Source organism: Chanos chanos, chromosome 12 (assembly GCF_902362185.1).
Source record: "Chanos chanos chromosome 12, fChaCha1.1, whole genome shotgun sequence".
Taxonomy (NCBI): domain Eukaryota; kingdom Metazoa; phylum Chordata; class Actinopteri; order Gonorynchiformes; family Chanidae; genus Chanos; species Chanos chanos.
This window is the reverse complement of record NC_044506.1, coordinates 6,602,964-6,619,413: the sequence shown is the minus strand read 5'-3', so window position 1 is coordinate 6,619,413 and position 16,450 is coordinate 6,602,964. Positions and strand designations below refer to the sequence as shown.

The window sequence follows — 16,450 nt, the reverse complement described above, 5'->3', positions numbered from 1 at the left end:
ACAGCCAGAGGACTGTCTGTCTTGTGTTCTTTTTTTTTTTGACTATAATTAAATTATATTTTGTTTTCTTCAGGCGTACTACGTCAACATAAGTAGGGAAAAATGCTATTTTTTAGGGATATCACATCGATGTAACTGTTGTGTCAAGACCAAACTGAGTTGTTTTTTTTTTTTTAAATCATAAAGCAGTATGACCATGTGTTGGCCCTCAGTCAACTGTTGGCTACAGGGACCAGAGCTTGTGTATTGTAAGTGCTGTTAACATATACTGTTGTCTGCTGACTTTCATTGTCCTTAAAAAAAATTCTGTAAGGATTACAGTGAAGGATGCGTATTTCAGTTTAATTTTAATTGTATGATTCTTGTCCCCGCTTTTTTTTGTGTGTGTGTGTGTGTGTGTTCCAGATGTCTTGATTTCATTTTAGCCTTCTTCCCCTTAACATTTCATTTTTCTTTTCCGGCGTGACATCATTCTGTCACTCTCACCATACAACACACATTAACAACACTTCATCTAGAGGTTAGGAATACATTACTCTTTTAAAAGCCCTGTAGCAATAACCATAAAATCCAACTCCAGGGGCTGTCATTTTCACTCAGGGATCAGCCGTCTGCTGCCTCAGTCTCGTACCTTTCCTCCTCTCCCATGGGTTTTTTTTTTTTTTTCTCATTCGGTTCTTTTTTTTTTGTTATCCGTCGCTTTCTCACTCGATCTTTTCACTGGACCGATTTGTCCACAGATGGCATTCTGGTCTGTAGATCAGTTACAGTTTACTGCCATGTTTGACAGACCAAGTTTGTTTGTTTTCTTTTGTTTGTTTTTTTTTTTTAAATATGAAATCAAATCACTGAGATTTGCTAAGGACATGTTTTGCCTGATGTATAATTGGTTAGCAGTCGTACATGCTTGAAATGGCATCCGTAAGACCAGTCTGTTAAATGTATGATTTTTATACATGTGAATCAGAGGATGTGGTTTTTCATACCAAGAAACAATCCATAATAAAAACACAAATGGGAAATAAATATTCTGTCATTTGGTTATTGCTTTGTTTATTAATTCAAACCTTGTAAAAGCCGTTCTGGAAATGTTAATTTAAATTACACGTGTATAAGAAAGCAAGACAAAAAGAAAGCAGATCACACATAAAAAAAAAAAAACAGGTTATTGCCTGGTCAGGACTTGTAGTGTATTCATGTGACTTCTTCTAGCCTACACTTAAAAAGCAATGGCAAAAGAGGACCGGAGTGATTTTCTAAAAGCAGCAGGGAAGGAAAGGGAGGGTTTTAGGAAGAGAGAAGACATAGAGATATACAAAAGCATACTCAGGCAGAGGACTCATGTCTGTAGCTACAGCAGTCCACTCCTTAAACATCTGCTGTCTTCTCTTCTCTTGTAAGAACATAATTGCCGCCTTCACTGAAATGAGTCATTCAGACCAGCGCAAGTGTGGTTATGTCTAAGTAAAACTCTGACGGAGAACAGTATGCACTTCCGTTTGTGACCCAAGCATATTCTTTGTGTGTTTGTGTGTGTGTGTGTGTATATATGTGTGTTTGTGTGTATGTGTGTGCATCTGTCTTTGTCTGTGTGTGGTTTTGTAGATACATGCTTTTAATATTTTCCTTTGGTTGTTGTTGTTGTTTTTCGCATGGAGACATGAATAGTGTTGCTCTTGTGAGCGCATATTTTGTAGATGATATTCATGACATTTTAAGTGTTTATTTCATTGGCTTGGAGCAATTTAAACTATGCTACTTTCTCACTGATTTGCTAGTCTGTGCATGCCTATGGGTCTCTGTATGTGCCTGTGTGTGTCTGTGGGTGCCTATGTGTCTGTATGTGCCTGTGTGTGTCTGTGTGTGTCTTTGGGTGCCTGTGTGTCTGTGTGTGTCTGTGTGTCTGTATGTGCCTGTGTGTGTCTGTGGGTGCCTATGTGTGTCTGTGTGTCTGTATGTGCCTGTGTGTGTCTGTGGGTGCCTGTGTGTCTGTGTGTGTGCTGCTTTGTGAGGCTGTATGTGTGCTGTAGACCAGTGCCTTTAATATATTTAATAATACTGTTGCTGATGATGCAGTGCAAATGTTTTCAACGTAATGCATATGGTGTATGTCTATTATTAGTTCTCTTCTGGGCAATTTGAATGCACTTCTTTTAAGTCACTGCAAATAAGAGCATCTGCTAAATAAGCAAAATTCTGTGTGTGTGTCTGTCTGTCTGTCTGTATGTTTGTTTGTCATATGTTGCCATGAACGTAATACAGTGTTACTGGAGACTAGCACCTATCGTGAGAAATAAGAGCATCTGCTAAATAAGCAACATTCTGTGTGTGTGTGTGTGTCTGTCTGTCTGTCTGTTTGTTTGTCATATGTTACCATGAACGTAATACAGTGTTACTGGAGACTAGCACCTATCGTCTGTAAGTAATTATACTCACTCTATTCTTTCACACGTGGCTTCATTCATCCTAATATCAGAATGAGAGAGCATGCAAAGATCCCCAGTACCACTCCTCTCCAGCAGGGGGCGGCAGTGACAAGGGCTGAGTTACACAGGTCAGTGTCACAGCACTCAGTGGAATAGGTAAAATTGATTCCTTCAGCATATTTCTCACCGCTCTGACCACACAGGGAGGGTATGGAACAGCTTCTCTCATACAGCACCACAGTGACGGGTCCTGTGGGCAGAAAAGAGAAGTGTGGACTTAGCTTGGAAACGTGTTCACTCAGTAGGACAAAAAAAAAGGCAGTTCATCTGATACACAGTTAAAGTCCCAATCAGTGTATGCCATGTCATGGATGCATGTTTCTTCAGAGAAAAAATGAGAAGAGAAATTAGAGATCGAAGGAATCCACTCGGTGGCTGTAGTTCATGCTTGAGGTTGGGGGGGGGGTCTCATTTAACCAGATAGCTTAATACAAAAGTCAGAGATTTCCAATAGGAGAGCACCTGAGGCAGTTTAGACTTTCTTTGTCGTGTGATCCGACAGGACCGAGAGATTCGGTTTCGTTGAATGCTCTCGGGTGCGTGAACCTCAGGACAGCAGGAAATGCCCGAGGCAATCGGAAATTTAACGCGATCACGGGAGAACACTCAAGGGCTATTTTTTGTTAGGGCAGCAGAGTGTGTGCGTCGTCTGTTCGCAAATGTTTCTCATTTATTCTCTTTCATGTATTTAACAGGGATAAGAAGATTCACAGCGCATGAATGTTTTTATTTCTGGGCTGGTTTCAGTGAAGTAAAAAAAAAAAAAGGGTCTTCTGAAGCTCTCTGATGTCTTCAGAAATAACAATGTTTTGTTTGTTTGTGGTTTTTGTTTACTTGGTTTTTTTGTTTGTTAGTTTGTTTGTTTTGTTTTGTTTTGAGTGAGAGAGACAGAGAGAGGTACACACTTTTTTACTTTTTTAAACAATATTCCAGAAAACCGCACTTCCTTACGCCTCTTTTCAACCAGTCTGAACTTTCTAATTAGCACCTGCCAAACACCATGCCTTCCCTTCATAATTGAAATGGTCTCTGATATGTAAATTTAAAATATGGCACTCTTACTATGTCAGTATTAACACAGACTGACCTGTCACATTTATTATTAAACTGTTGTTCCTGTTGTATTTTTTTCTAGTTTTGTTGCATTCGTTTCCTGCAGTTGTTTCCAACTCAGCCATGAGAATGAGTGGAAAGCATCAAATAACTGTGTTTACGGTGAGAACATGTTGGGTAGAGGGTGGTTAGTGTATGGACATCGAAGAGGAGGAATATACCTTTTCTAGACACATGAACATCTACTAGTCACAGTTATCCGTCCGTGCACGTTCCACGTGGTATTTACAGAGCTAATTTGACGGTGTCTCTCGCTAGCATTTACCCGCTAAAGACTTCACTGATTAGGAGAAACTGAAGAGCCCTCCACCTTTATGTGTGCGTAATTGTCACAGCAAGAAATCAACATCACGCCATTCAACACACGCACACGCGCACGCGCGCACATACACGAACTGAGGTGCGTTCAAGATTTTACGATTTAGTAAAATTATCACAAACAAGGTACACAGAACAAACGTCACTTTGTACTCTGCACAGTGTGCCCGTGGAGGAAGCCGGAGCAGACCCTGTTGTGTGTTGTGTGTGTTGTTAACGTTCACCTTTGACTCCAACAGCCTCGCTGGACAGGCACCGCTGACCAGCCGGACAATCTTGCGGGTAGCTCAGACAGTCCCGCGGAGAGAAGGCCGGAAACAAGCACGTGTAACAGCGCAGAGACGTCACTAAGAGAAAGCAGATGACAGAAAGAATGAGCTCTGTATATCTCCATTGTGTTTGCATCTGTTTTCATTGCCTCATACACGACTGGAGTACACTCTATCAGTATACTGTCACAGATATTTACATACTGAAAATAACGGCATATGCAAAATGAATATCTGAGGAAAAAGTGCCTATTTTACTCTCACAGGAAATGATTCAAAAAAGGATAATACTGATGCTTTAAAGACTTAACAGTACATGCACAAGCTTTGAGTAAAGAAGAACATGTTTTTGTTTGTTTGTTTGTGTTTGTTTGTTTTTAGAGACAGCTGAGTTCATAGTCAGGCACCAGCACGAACAGCATGACTTGCTCCTAATAGAACTGTGTTGTTCAGCCACACAAAAACAATAGCAAAAAACATCAGAACAACTGACGAGTCCAGATTTGTCTTGATTTTCCTACCTGCCAAAGGCAGACAGCCCAGAGCGAGAATGACTAGAAACACGGTTTGAGTCATGATAGATTCACCTCTCAATCCACAGTTTAAATAATTATCCGTCGCCTAAAGATTCACGAAAACGCCCTGTTTTTGCTCTTCTGTGTAGTTCCACTTGTTCCTCTTTTGTCCCTGTTTTTGTCTCGAACGCAAATTCCAGTTGTTGTTTTTTTTTTTTTTTTCTCGGTCCCCTGTGTTTGGATCCTTTGTTTCCTCTTTATCGAGATCTGTCAAAGTCTTTTAACCAAATGCCTTTGTCTCTCTGTCAAACGATTGCCCCCTTGCTCTCAGTTAATTGAATTTGCTGGAACTGGAGTTTGCTGCAATTCGCGGTATATCATTTGTTTCTTTGCATTTCACGCCTAGGCTTGCAGTGTAGGTGTAGTTTGGTGAAATGTCTAAGTTTCTTTGGTACATCCCAAAGCTCACACTGGTTCCCCACCCTGAAATCCCTAATATGATTTAGAAGTAAAGGGTTTAATGATCTTGAGTCACCGGAGTGACAGAACGTGGAACAGTCCTGTAGGAAAACTACAGAAGGTCCAGCCTTGAAGAAAATGTGTTTTATGTCTTTTGATTTGTTTTGTTTTGTTTAGGAGTTCGCAAAAATTCTAAATGCATTTTTATTTGTGCTACATTAATCGCCCCCAACCCACACACACACACACACACACTGGCAGGCACTTATATACACAGAGAGAATAAAATGTATTGTATTATCCAGTGAAGAAATAAGCCTCTTAATCATTCTGTTTGAATCTGCGTGCGTGTGTGTGTGTGTGTGTGTGCGCGTGTGCGTGTATGTGTGTGTATGTGTGTGTGTGCGTGTGTGTGTATGTGTGTGTGTGTGTGTGTGTATGTGTGTGTGTGTGTGTGTGCGTGCGTGTGTGTGTGCGTGCGTGTGTATGTGTGTGTGTGTGTGCGTGTGTGCGCGCATGTGTGTGTGTGTGTGAGAAAGAGAGGGGCTGCCTGAGTAAGTAAATAATCAACACACTCCTAATGGAAGACATGCTGTAGAGAGTGAGGTGAGTCAAGTGACAGCAGTCTTGTGACGGGGCTGGAGGAGCCTGGGTAAACTTTTTTACCGCTCGCGAGTCTGTGCTCCACTGAGCCGTGCCTGCGCTCGCACACGTACACACACACACACACACTCACACACAAACATACATACATACATACATACATACACTCACCCTCTCAGACACACACACACACACACGTACACACACTCACCCTCTCAGACACACACACACACACACACACATACACACACTCACCCTCTCAGACACACACACACACACATACATACACACACTCACCCTCACACACCCATACACACACTCATATATACATACATACACACAAACACACACTCAGCCATAGACACTCATACGCACTCACATTCACATTCATGAACAGACAGTTGCACACACCCACATGCATACAGTTCTCTGACTCTTCCCAATCTTGCACACTCATTATCATTCTCTCTTTTACACACACACACACACACACACACACACACACACACAAGCTCACCTTCTCTCTCCCCTCACTTGTATACACACACACTCTCTCATCACTTCTGTCCAAATATCTCCCTTAGCCACATGCGCACTCTTATTTAGGGACCTGAGGCAGGTGGTGCTAGGAGTGGTGCCCCAGAAGAAGGTGGGGTAAAAGGGAACAGATTAGCACATCAATGGGGTTTGTACTGTGCGACCGAACTGGAGTGATGTTTTGTTTATGAGATAGTGGAGACGGGTGGACAGATGGTCTGTGCTTTAATCCTGTCTCTCCTCTCTCTAGTCTGTCTGCCTTTTCCCTCGCTCATACACACACACGCGCGCACATACACACGTGTACTCATTACTTTACTCGAGGGGGCCCGCTAGACGGCAGCATTCCATAACTCTTGTCGGAATTTAAACATCCACTGAGTTTCTCACCAACTCACCATCGGCGGACAGCTAGTAAATGCTGTTTAGCGTAATTACTTGAGAAAGTAGGCTTAACCATATAAATATTACATTGTCGCGTCGCTTCATCCGCGATTGATCTCTAATAACAAAAAGTTATTGTTTGTGTGTGGCAAACTTCAAACAAAACCTTTCTACTAGATTCAGAAAATAGGGCCTACCCTGGTGTCACGGCGACTATGCGTAATCTGCGACTGGAGGCACGCAGTCTCGACTGAGCTAAATGTCGCTTGACCCACATTTTGAAAAAAGACCGGATTTATCTGAGTACATAGGCCATAGACAGATGGCAACAAAACAATAATGCCAAGCTAAAAAAAAAAAAGAGAGAGAGAAAAAATCTCCACAACAAATTTTGATAACATGGGGTTTGTTTAAGATCTGTTCTTTACATCGACACACACTTAGATACACTTGGACGTTCATTGCGAGACCCAATATTCGGAGTAAGCAAAATTTAAAAAAAAAAAAATGTTTTAAAAATCTGTCCCGCCGGTCAAATCCCGCTTCAGCGATGACGGGAGGCACCGAAAATCTTGTTGGTTGTCAGGCTTTATTAGGCGAGTTCCATATGAGATGGGCGGACACGGAGGGACTAAAGGGGAACCGGAGGTGTGGCGCTGGGAACAATAGGTTGGTAAAACAGATGAGTTCTGTTTGTATCACGTTGCTTTCTAGCAATCATATACGCATGCACGTTTAGCTAACTAAGTTTACGGTGTATTCACTAGCAACTCTCGGATTTGAAAGATCATTTAAGAGGACTGAACTGCATAATCTAGCGCATAAAGTCGATAAACGGCACTTCTCCTGAAAACTTTTTTTTTTTCATTGAACTATTTACGGGTAAGTCTTGCGGACTGGTTGGCGGTATAATGCGAGGTAACATGAGGCGGTTTATTACAAGCTTTCAGCTGCAGAGATGTGTAGCAAGTTGAAGGACGCCAACAGGATGGATAGATGGGATTGGGGGATGGGGAGGGAAATCAGGTGCTGAAAAAGTGAGGATCCGAAGGGTGCCGGATGAGCAGAGGGACACAGAGAAGAAAATAACGGGGCGGTGGGTGTGCTGGAGAGGACAGAGACCGGCGGAAAGGAATATATCCATGTATGTGTGTTTAAAGGGAGACTTTAACGAAGAAGAAGACATTAAAATGAAAATATCATTTCTGCCATAGCGCTCGGAGGTAAAGTCAATCACTAGTTTGGTGGGGATAACGTTATCATTTTACTGGGCGTCAACTTCGTGGTTTTGTAGTTTTCTAAGTGTTGCCTAATGTCGGACATAGTTGTTTCGCATTATTCGCAAGCTTAAATAGAAAACCGAGAGGCAAAGGATATCTGTTATAAAGCAACTGGTCACGTTGTGGTTGTTGACCTAAATATTGTTGCTCACGTATTTCCTTTCCCAAACAACTGAAAACAATGCACTAAAAAGGATTATAAAACAATTGTTTGTGCATCTCAGCAGGGTTCTTTGAATTTAAACCCATGATGTATGTTTAAGGTTAATCCTCTTATGTCATTTTGCACCGTATTTTAGTCAGTTAAGTGATTACTGTTTCTTTTGAATTTGGTCATCAGCAGTTTAGATTCAAGAACCATTCTCTCATTTATTTTTTTTCCCGCTGTGATTAGTTAGTCGCTATGGGAAATATGCAAACACTCCTTGCTCATACGACCACGCCGTGTTGTTTTCTAATGCACTTGTTGCGGTGCCTTAAATAAAGTTCTTTTACCAAATTCCCAGCAAGGAGATCGTAAATTTGAGGCAGCAGAATTGTCATCGCTACAATAACTATAACGCATTATCTCCTCTCTGTTAGGCTATAGATACAAAAAAAACAACAATAGTTACAAAGAAATGAACTGCCCACATGTAAGTACGTGGTGGGATATCTGTATAACAATAAAGTCCGAAACAATCATTCCGTTGTTCCGTGGCAATTCGTAACTCTTTATCCCCTGTCCTGTCTTCCTGCCAAATTCACATCCCCTGGGCCACCCCTGTCCCTGTGGCTTGTTCCCTGCTTTAGGCGCAAGATTTACAATCGGACATTGTGGGGCTTTTAGGGAGTTTGGGACTTGGCAGTATTAGGGTATATATTGGCTCGGTCTGTAACATTGTGAAAGAAGAATTTTGTGTTTCTCGCGGATTGGTGACTTAACTTCGTGGGGAAGAAAAATCAGATAACTGTCATATGAGTGTAACAGACATAGATCTAAATATTTCTTATTTTCATAGACCTGTCGTCATTAACTGAGTACGACCATGGCAATTCGAATATGTTTGATACTTGATTCAAGAAACGAAATGTTTCAAGTTATTCTAGTGAAAACAATACATGCAATTTCAATATCAGTGAGCTGTCTTGGATTGCATTGTATCCAGGGATTACTGGGATATGACTTGAGTATGGAATTGACGGTGGGACTGGCTGTCCTCCCGCGTTCTTCGGAGCAGAAGACATTGATGAAGGAACTGCTTATTTGAATATGTTGTGTGATTTGCCCTGTTTTTACTTTGGACTTTGTATGTCTCTCTGTCTCTTTCCCTCCCTCTCTCAGGCCATAATCAAGGGGAGACACTGCCACACACACAGACACAGACACAGTTAAAGAAATGTGTAGAGTTTAGGAGTAAGTATATATTTTGAGGTGGAAGACTAGTGGTTCTCTGGAATCTTCTGCATGAACTCCATTCTCTCCACAGAGCCACGGTCTGTGCCCAGCGGGTTCGCTTAGTGCCCGGCTGGCACTGCGGTTTTGGTTCACAGATTCCCAGACCAAACCATCCTAAACATACTCCAACACCCACTCTCCATCCATCCAGACTGGTGGTAGAACACAGAGCCAGAACAGCTCTCACACACACACACACACACACACACACACTCAAGAAAACGAGACACCTCAGTCTTCCTCCCATCATGGCTAATGTGTGTCCATATGGTCGTTTTACCCACGCCGTGGTGAGAGGTATCCCAGAGTCCTTTGGGAAGCTCGCAGAGGGAGGAGAGGAGGTGCAGGTAGACCTGGCTAAGGCGCAGCGTCAGTTTGGGGTGCTGACGGGGGCTCTGAGGCAGAAAGTGGGGCTCCAGCTGATCGAGATTCCGGCTGATCCCAACCTGTCGGAGAGCTGGAGGATTGAAGATGTGGCTGTGATCCAGGGAGACACAGCGCTCATCACACGACCATGGAAACAACAGAGACGCAGTGAGGTAAGGACATCTTCACACACGCACACATACACACACATACGCATATACACACAGACATACAGACTCACACATTCTCACATATGCACACACTCACACTCACTCATACACATCCAAACTATGAAACACAATTACACAATACTGAATTGCAGCAGAATCTCAAAGAGGTGAGAGGAACTACACTAACACACACATGTACACTCTCACACACAAATAAGCTATTGCTCTCTCTCCCCTCTCTCTCTCCCCTCTCTCTCTCTCTCTCTCTCTCCCCCCCTCTCTCCCTCTCTCCCTCTCTCTCTCTCTCTGTACTATTTCCAATTAGATAAGTCCTTATTTAGTAATACAACTGCACACTCTTTTTAATAGGGTACATTTAATAATTCAGAGTACATTCCCTGTGTGTGTGTGTGCGTGTGTGTGTGTGTGCGTGTGTATGTGCGTGTGTGTGTGTTTGCATGCGTGTGTGTGTGTGTGGGCGTGGGCGTGTGTGTGTGGTGTTTTGTATCCAGGCAGAGGCAGTGAGGAAAGTGCTCTCGGAGCTGAACCTGACTGTGGTGGAGATGGGGGTGGAAGAAGGAGGCTCTGGAGGGGCCACGCTGGAAGGCAGCGACGTCCTCTTTACTGGAAGAGAGTTTTTCGTGGGAATCTCTTCACACACCAATCACCGCGGAGCTGAGGTTTTGGCCGACACCTTCAGAGTGAGCATCCTGGCACGGCAGTATCACTGAAAGAGTGTCTGTGTCTGTGTGTGTGTGTGTGTGTGTGTCTGTGTGTGCGTGTGGTTTGGATCAATAAGGTTAATCGAGGGGTTTGTCCTGTGTGCTTGTGATAGTATACAACATAGCAGCCCTGTTTGTATTGATTCCTGCTCCCAGCTAAGTGTCTTAGAAGCACTTAATGGGGTCACTGCACGTGTGTGCATGTGTCTGTGTGTGCATGTTTCTGTGTGTGTGTGTCCTGTGTCTTTGTCTGTGTGTGTGTGTGTGAGGCCGCATGTGTGTTTTCACATGATTTAACCAGGCATGTTCACAGAATAAACCTCAAATTTTCTGTTCAGTCAAACGTATTTGAACAGTCTGAATAGCAGAAGTGTCCTCAGAAGCCCAGAGAACCTCTCAGTGCATCATTTGACTGGAATGTATTGGCAAAGTCTATTAGTAAACCTTTGGGATTTGGGTATTCAAAACCTCACAGGGTGTGGTCTGCAAAAAGAGACATTCTCTCTCTTTCTTAAGGATGTGTCCTGTGCTTGCGTGCATGATCAGTAACTGATGTTCAGCTCTGTCAACACCCCGTGTAGTAAATAAAGCATAGCCAAGATTGTATGATGGGCAGACAATAATAAACAATGATCAGAAATAAATACTGGTATTTCTGTATCGAATGCTAAATTCAATATAATTTTCAGCTAAGTTAAAAGAGCTGTTTATATGAGCTCACCCTATCCAACTGGCCCATGAAAAAGTCAATAATATAAATAAAAGATCTAAAATAGAACATTAAATCAATAAAAGAAATATTGGTAATTAAATGATATATTTGAAAAATGTCTTATTTTCCCCACCCCTGTTAGTATAGCTGTGTGAGCCCTTTGAGGAAGGTTTAACTGACGTGATTTGATTGGCAGTTTGCTTGAATTTGAGTGTCAGTCCTGGAATGCTAGTGCTGTATGTGTGGGGTTTTTTTTTTTCTCTATGTATTTATCAATATCTGTTCCATTTTGTATACAGTTTTTTTTCCACCGTTTGGTCCTAAGGTCAGTGCACTGAAAAGGAAAGGATGTTTGCGTGTATTTGTTACACATTTGGTACTTGATAGTTTACATTACAAGGGGCTTTTTGACCCACTTGTAATCCACTCTCTTATTTTCCTTCAGCGTTCCTGCATGTGTATCTGGTCTCATACTAAACTTAGTGTTTGCACTTAGGGAACAGTCAGCTCTTTAATGGCTCTATGCTTCGTTTGCGTTCTGCCTGTCTTGGAATTCGCTTTGGATAAAAGCGTCTGCTAGATGAATAAATGTTTCTTAATGTAATGTATTTTTGACACATGTATCGGATGAGTGTAATCTGATAGAGTTAATATCCTGTGTGCAACTGTGCGTTCTGTCTGTGGGACTTTGCTGTGCAGGACTTTGTTGTATGTGACCGTGCGTTCTCTGTGCAGGACTTTGCTGTGTGTGACTGTGCTGTGTGTAACTTTGCTGTGTGTGACTGTGTGTTCTGTGTGTGTGCTGGACTTTTTTGTGTTTAACTGTGCATTCTCTGTGCAGGGCTTTGCTGTGTGTAATTTTGCCGTGTGTGACTGTGTGTTTTTTGTACGGGACTTTGCTGTGTGTGACTGTGCATTCTCTGTGCAGGACTTTGCCGTGTGTGACTGTGCGTTCTCTGTGCAGGGCTTTGCTTTGTGTGACTTTGCTGTGTGTGACTGTGCATTCTCTGTGCAGGACTTTGCCGTGTGTGACTGTGCATTCTCTGTGCAGGGCTTTGCTTTGTGTGACTTTGCTGTGTGTGACTGTGTGTTCTCTGTGCAGGACTTTGCTGTGTCCACCGTGCCTGTGTGTGGCGGCTCTCGTCTGAAAAACATCTGTTCTATGGGCGGACCTGACACCATCATTATCAGCAACACCGACGGAGCCAAGAAAACACTACGGGTGTGTGTGTGTGTGCGTGTGTGTGTGTCTTCAAGTTATACCGACCTAGATTTATACAAACTCACACCTGCGTTAGTTGTAGTGTGTGTTTATGTAAGATTTAAACAAAACAAATGATGTATAATCAGTTCTTTTGTTTGTATTGAGCATTCACGGCAAATGACAACGTGTATGTTGTTGGTTTATACACAGAGATAGGACTGAAATACACATGAATACATATGAGTGTGTGTGTGTGTGTGTGTGTGTGAGTGTGTGTGTGTGTGTGTGTGTGTGTGATTGATGACACCAATCTGTGTATAAATGAATATGTGTAATTATATGTGTGTTGTTGACTTGATTTACATACAGAGAAAAGACTGAAATATAAATGAAGATGGACTTTTATGCATTTTGAAGGAGATGGAGATAGCTCTTATCACATTTTCTCATTTTCCAGAACATTCTGCTTATGAGCAATATGCATTACCAATCTAATAAGCTAATAAAGCTCTTCACAAATGCAACCCAATACACCCTTAAGGAAAAAGCCAACACTTTAATGCGGCCACAGTTTTTAGAAACGCTGCTTAGCTTTTTCAGTTTGGACTATTTAGAGGGTCCATAAAAAATATTCAATATTCAAATTCAAAATCTTTTCCAGCTATGTTTAAGATGTGTGTGTGTGTGTGTGAGTGTGAGAGAGAGAGACAGAGACAGAGACAGACCTGAAGACAGTGATTGTACGTGCTGTATATAATACACTGCTGAATTCCCTCAGGGCTGTAAGGGGATACACACACACATACACACACACACTCTGGGCACTGATGGTTGCTAACCTCATTAGTACTGAGTTGTTGTTTTCTGGTGCTGTTGTAGGTGATGGAGCAGCTGACGGATCATCATTATGACGTGCTGACCGTCCCCGAGGACCAGGCTGCTAACTGCATATACGTAAAGGGACCCGCCAAGGTGGACTATCTCCTCCACCCAACCGCAGACGAATGCCCCAATAGCACCCCCGTGAGTCTGTGGAGAGTATTACAACTTCATGATGGACATACTCGGCTCTGTGGCCTGTACTCATTTTGGCTATTATTAATATGGCAAACACAAAGATTTTTTTTACTGCTGCATCTTTGGTTTGTAGTGTGTTAATTATTTAGAGGAACACATTAGATGTAACTTTGATGTTCTGTCTTTCTATCTATCTGTCTGTCTTTCTCGATCTGTCTATCTGTTTATCTGTCTGTCTATTTATCTATCATTCTGTCTGGGTACTCGTGTGTGTGTGTGTGTGTGTGTGTGTGTGTGAGTAATATATATGAAGGGTAAGACAGGCCTATATATGGGTGGTATATTCCTAAGACACAGGCCTCCTATAACAGGCCTAGGAGTTTGAGTGTGCAGCACAGTATTTTTGCTGTTTGTAGGATCTCACTCTGCTGTACTGAGACCAGTGTCATCAGTATTTTTGCTGTTTGTAGGATCTCACTCTGCTGTACTGAGACCAGTGTTGTTGTTTCTGGGACCTGTTGGAGCCTCTCTTTCAGCAGAGAGCACTCCCATCATCAGTAGGATGACCTTGGTTTGACCTTGGTTTTCACTATCTGTATGCGCTCTAGTTCCTCCTTCAGTCAGTGATATTTTCCTTGGTTTTCCTTGTTTTTTGATGTTACCATGACTCGGGATTTCCACATCTGTCACCACAGCTGGTTTCTTCTCCTCATCCATTCTCTGTATATCTGGTCGGTTAGCCGTTACTTGTTTACCTGTTCAGATCTGGAAGTCTCGCTTTTTGTGCTGTCTCCCATTAGGACTGAGGCTCGTCCAGACATTATTCCTGTTCATCCTTCTGTTCCCTACGGATGTTCCTGTGTACAATCCCTGCCACCGGGTGTACCTTTCAGTTAGGGGTTGGCCGATATTTCGAACATGCACGACGTACCGCGGCCTGTTCTACATGCGATGTAGTAAATGACAAACATCGAGTACAAATTGTCACGTAATTTTTTTTTTTTTTTTGCGTTTCGCTTCTCTCGCTCTCTCCCTCTCACAGCATTGTGCTTTTCCAGCCATGGGGTAAGATTTCCCCATGTCACTGATCCACCTCTGCTGTCCGTCAGTGGTACATTCCACAGCGGGCTTATCTCGCCGCACCACCTCGACCTCTTCCACTTTATCCACATTTACCCTATTTTAGGGTTTTTGGCTTTTTCTTAGTAGATCATCCTCCAGGGGCCGTTGCTTCGATTATACTGTGTTACATGTTCCGCTTTGGGACAGTGGCATTGACACTTTCTAGGCCCCCCCCCCCCCCCTCCTTCCGACCGGTGCGCACTGTCTGGATTTGGATTTTGAGTGAAGTGCTCTGTGCGTTGGGAGTCTATGGGTCTTGCTCTCCTGGCCAGTTTATCGTGCCGACTGGGTATCGGATGACAGGTGGTGAGGTATATGTGTTGGCGGCTTTGATCTCGTTCCTCCCGTTCATCTGGCTCTTTAGGACCTGTGTCATTCCGGAGGTCTATCGACATTGCTGTCTTTCTCATTTCCGCCTCGTGGTTCCACTGTGATTTGAGGATCTCCAGGGTTGTGTGGTTGTCCTGTGTGTCTGTTAGGTGACCCATGTGGTGTTTTCAGTCTTCTGGCCTGGTCTCTGAGTCACTGTGTCTTTGGGCTAGACTCGTTCCTGGATCTGGAGATTGCAATTTTCTCTTTTAAGGTCTCTTAGCTACTGGGCATGTATGTGATGGCATTTTCTCTCATTAGCTTTTCTTTTCCAGTACTGCTCGGTTTCAGTGTTGGATCTGTGGTTGGCGTTTTGTTGCGCTGTAACTGACAGCATACTTTTGAATGGTTCTTTGGAGAGGAGGACGTCATTCTTTTGGCCTTTGTGTGTTTCTACAGTAGTCTGGCCGTCAGCCTTTTTTTTTTTTTTTTTAGTAGATTCCAGGGGCTCAGTTACCGACATAATGTTGTGTTTCTTCAGTGGCCAAAACATGTCCTTTGATCATTATACCCTTTTGGAGTTAACTTGATGACATCCAAGATTGGTTGCATCTTGGGTTTTGTAGTCCTCCATCTCTGCTGCTGAGGCATGTATCAGTCTGTTTCAGTCAGTTTCACTTAGGTTGGTGGTTGGGATTGTGCATACTGCTGCATTCATATCTGATTACATACTGTCTGGTGATAGCCTGCCAGGTCCACAAAGTCCAGTGCAGTGTCTGACTGTGGTTCGCTTAGGCACGATCATCTTTCTTATGTCAGCACCTGGGCCATGGATTCTTCTGGTCTGCTGTTGTAACAGCATTCCGTCAACTCAAAAAAAGTCTTGATTAGTCTTTTGATTGAACTCACCACAAAAACTGAGAAGGGATGATGTGTTGTATAAGTTGGAGAAGTAGCAGATATGTCCTAATAATATGCTTGATTTTTTTTTTTTTTTTTTATAAGAGAATTTAAATTTTTACAGTTCAGTTTGGAAAAATGAGCCTCACTGTGTGTGTTTAGTTTAATAGTTGTGCAGGGAATGACTGAGACCATGAATAAATTACATTACTCTGAGTGCTCTATGTAAAATGTGGGAATTTTTACAGATCAGACACTATAACAGATGCTTTTGTTTAGGCTAATTACTAGCCTGTTAATGGATTGGCCGCCGTTTAAATCTCTCCCTCTCTCTCTCTTTCTCTCAGATGTTCCAGAAGCTGACGGATTACACTTTTCTCCCCACCGCCTGCAGCGAAGCCGTCAAACTGGGGGGGTCGTTGTCCTCCTTCTGCCTCTTGATCAATAGAAAACTACATTACTAACCGCTTTCCCTCACACACACACACACACACACACCACTCACACCAAATGACCAAACTCTAAA

General features: G+C 42.8%; 1 protein-coding gene across 1 annotated transcript; it reads left to right on the top strand.

Moving 5' to 3' along the window:
- Positions 1–9,435: 9,435 nt before the first annotated feature.
- ddah2 (DDAH family member 2, ADMA-independent) lies at positions 9,436–16,418 on the top strand. The gene is made up of 5 exons (XM_030789394.1): positions 9,436–9,941; positions 10,451–10,639; positions 12,475–12,594; positions 13,456–13,599; positions 16,272–16,418. The coding sequence occupies exons 1-5, from the start codon at positions 9,651–9,653 to the stop codon at positions 16,386–16,388; spliced, it is 861 nt and encodes a 286-aa protein (XP_030645254.1). The 5' UTR covers positions 9,436–9,650; the 3' UTR covers positions 16,389–16,418.
- The last annotated feature ends 32 nt before the right edge of the window (positions 16,419–16,450 follow it).

Bases quoted from the DNA above. Each gene is read 5' to 3' on its own strand.
- ddah2 (XM_030789394.1), top strand. From the start codon at position 9,651: ATGGCTAATGTGTGTCCATATGGTCGTTTTACCCACGCCGTGGTGAGA. The intron at 9,942-10,450 runs GTAAGGACATCT...TTTTGTATCCAG, and splicing joins AACAACAGAGACGCAGTGAG to GCAGAGGCAGTGAGGAAAGT. The intron at 10,640-12,474 runs GTGAGCATCCTG...TTCTCTGTGCAG, and splicing joins TTTTGGCCGACACCTTCAGA to GACTTTGCTGTGTCCACCGT.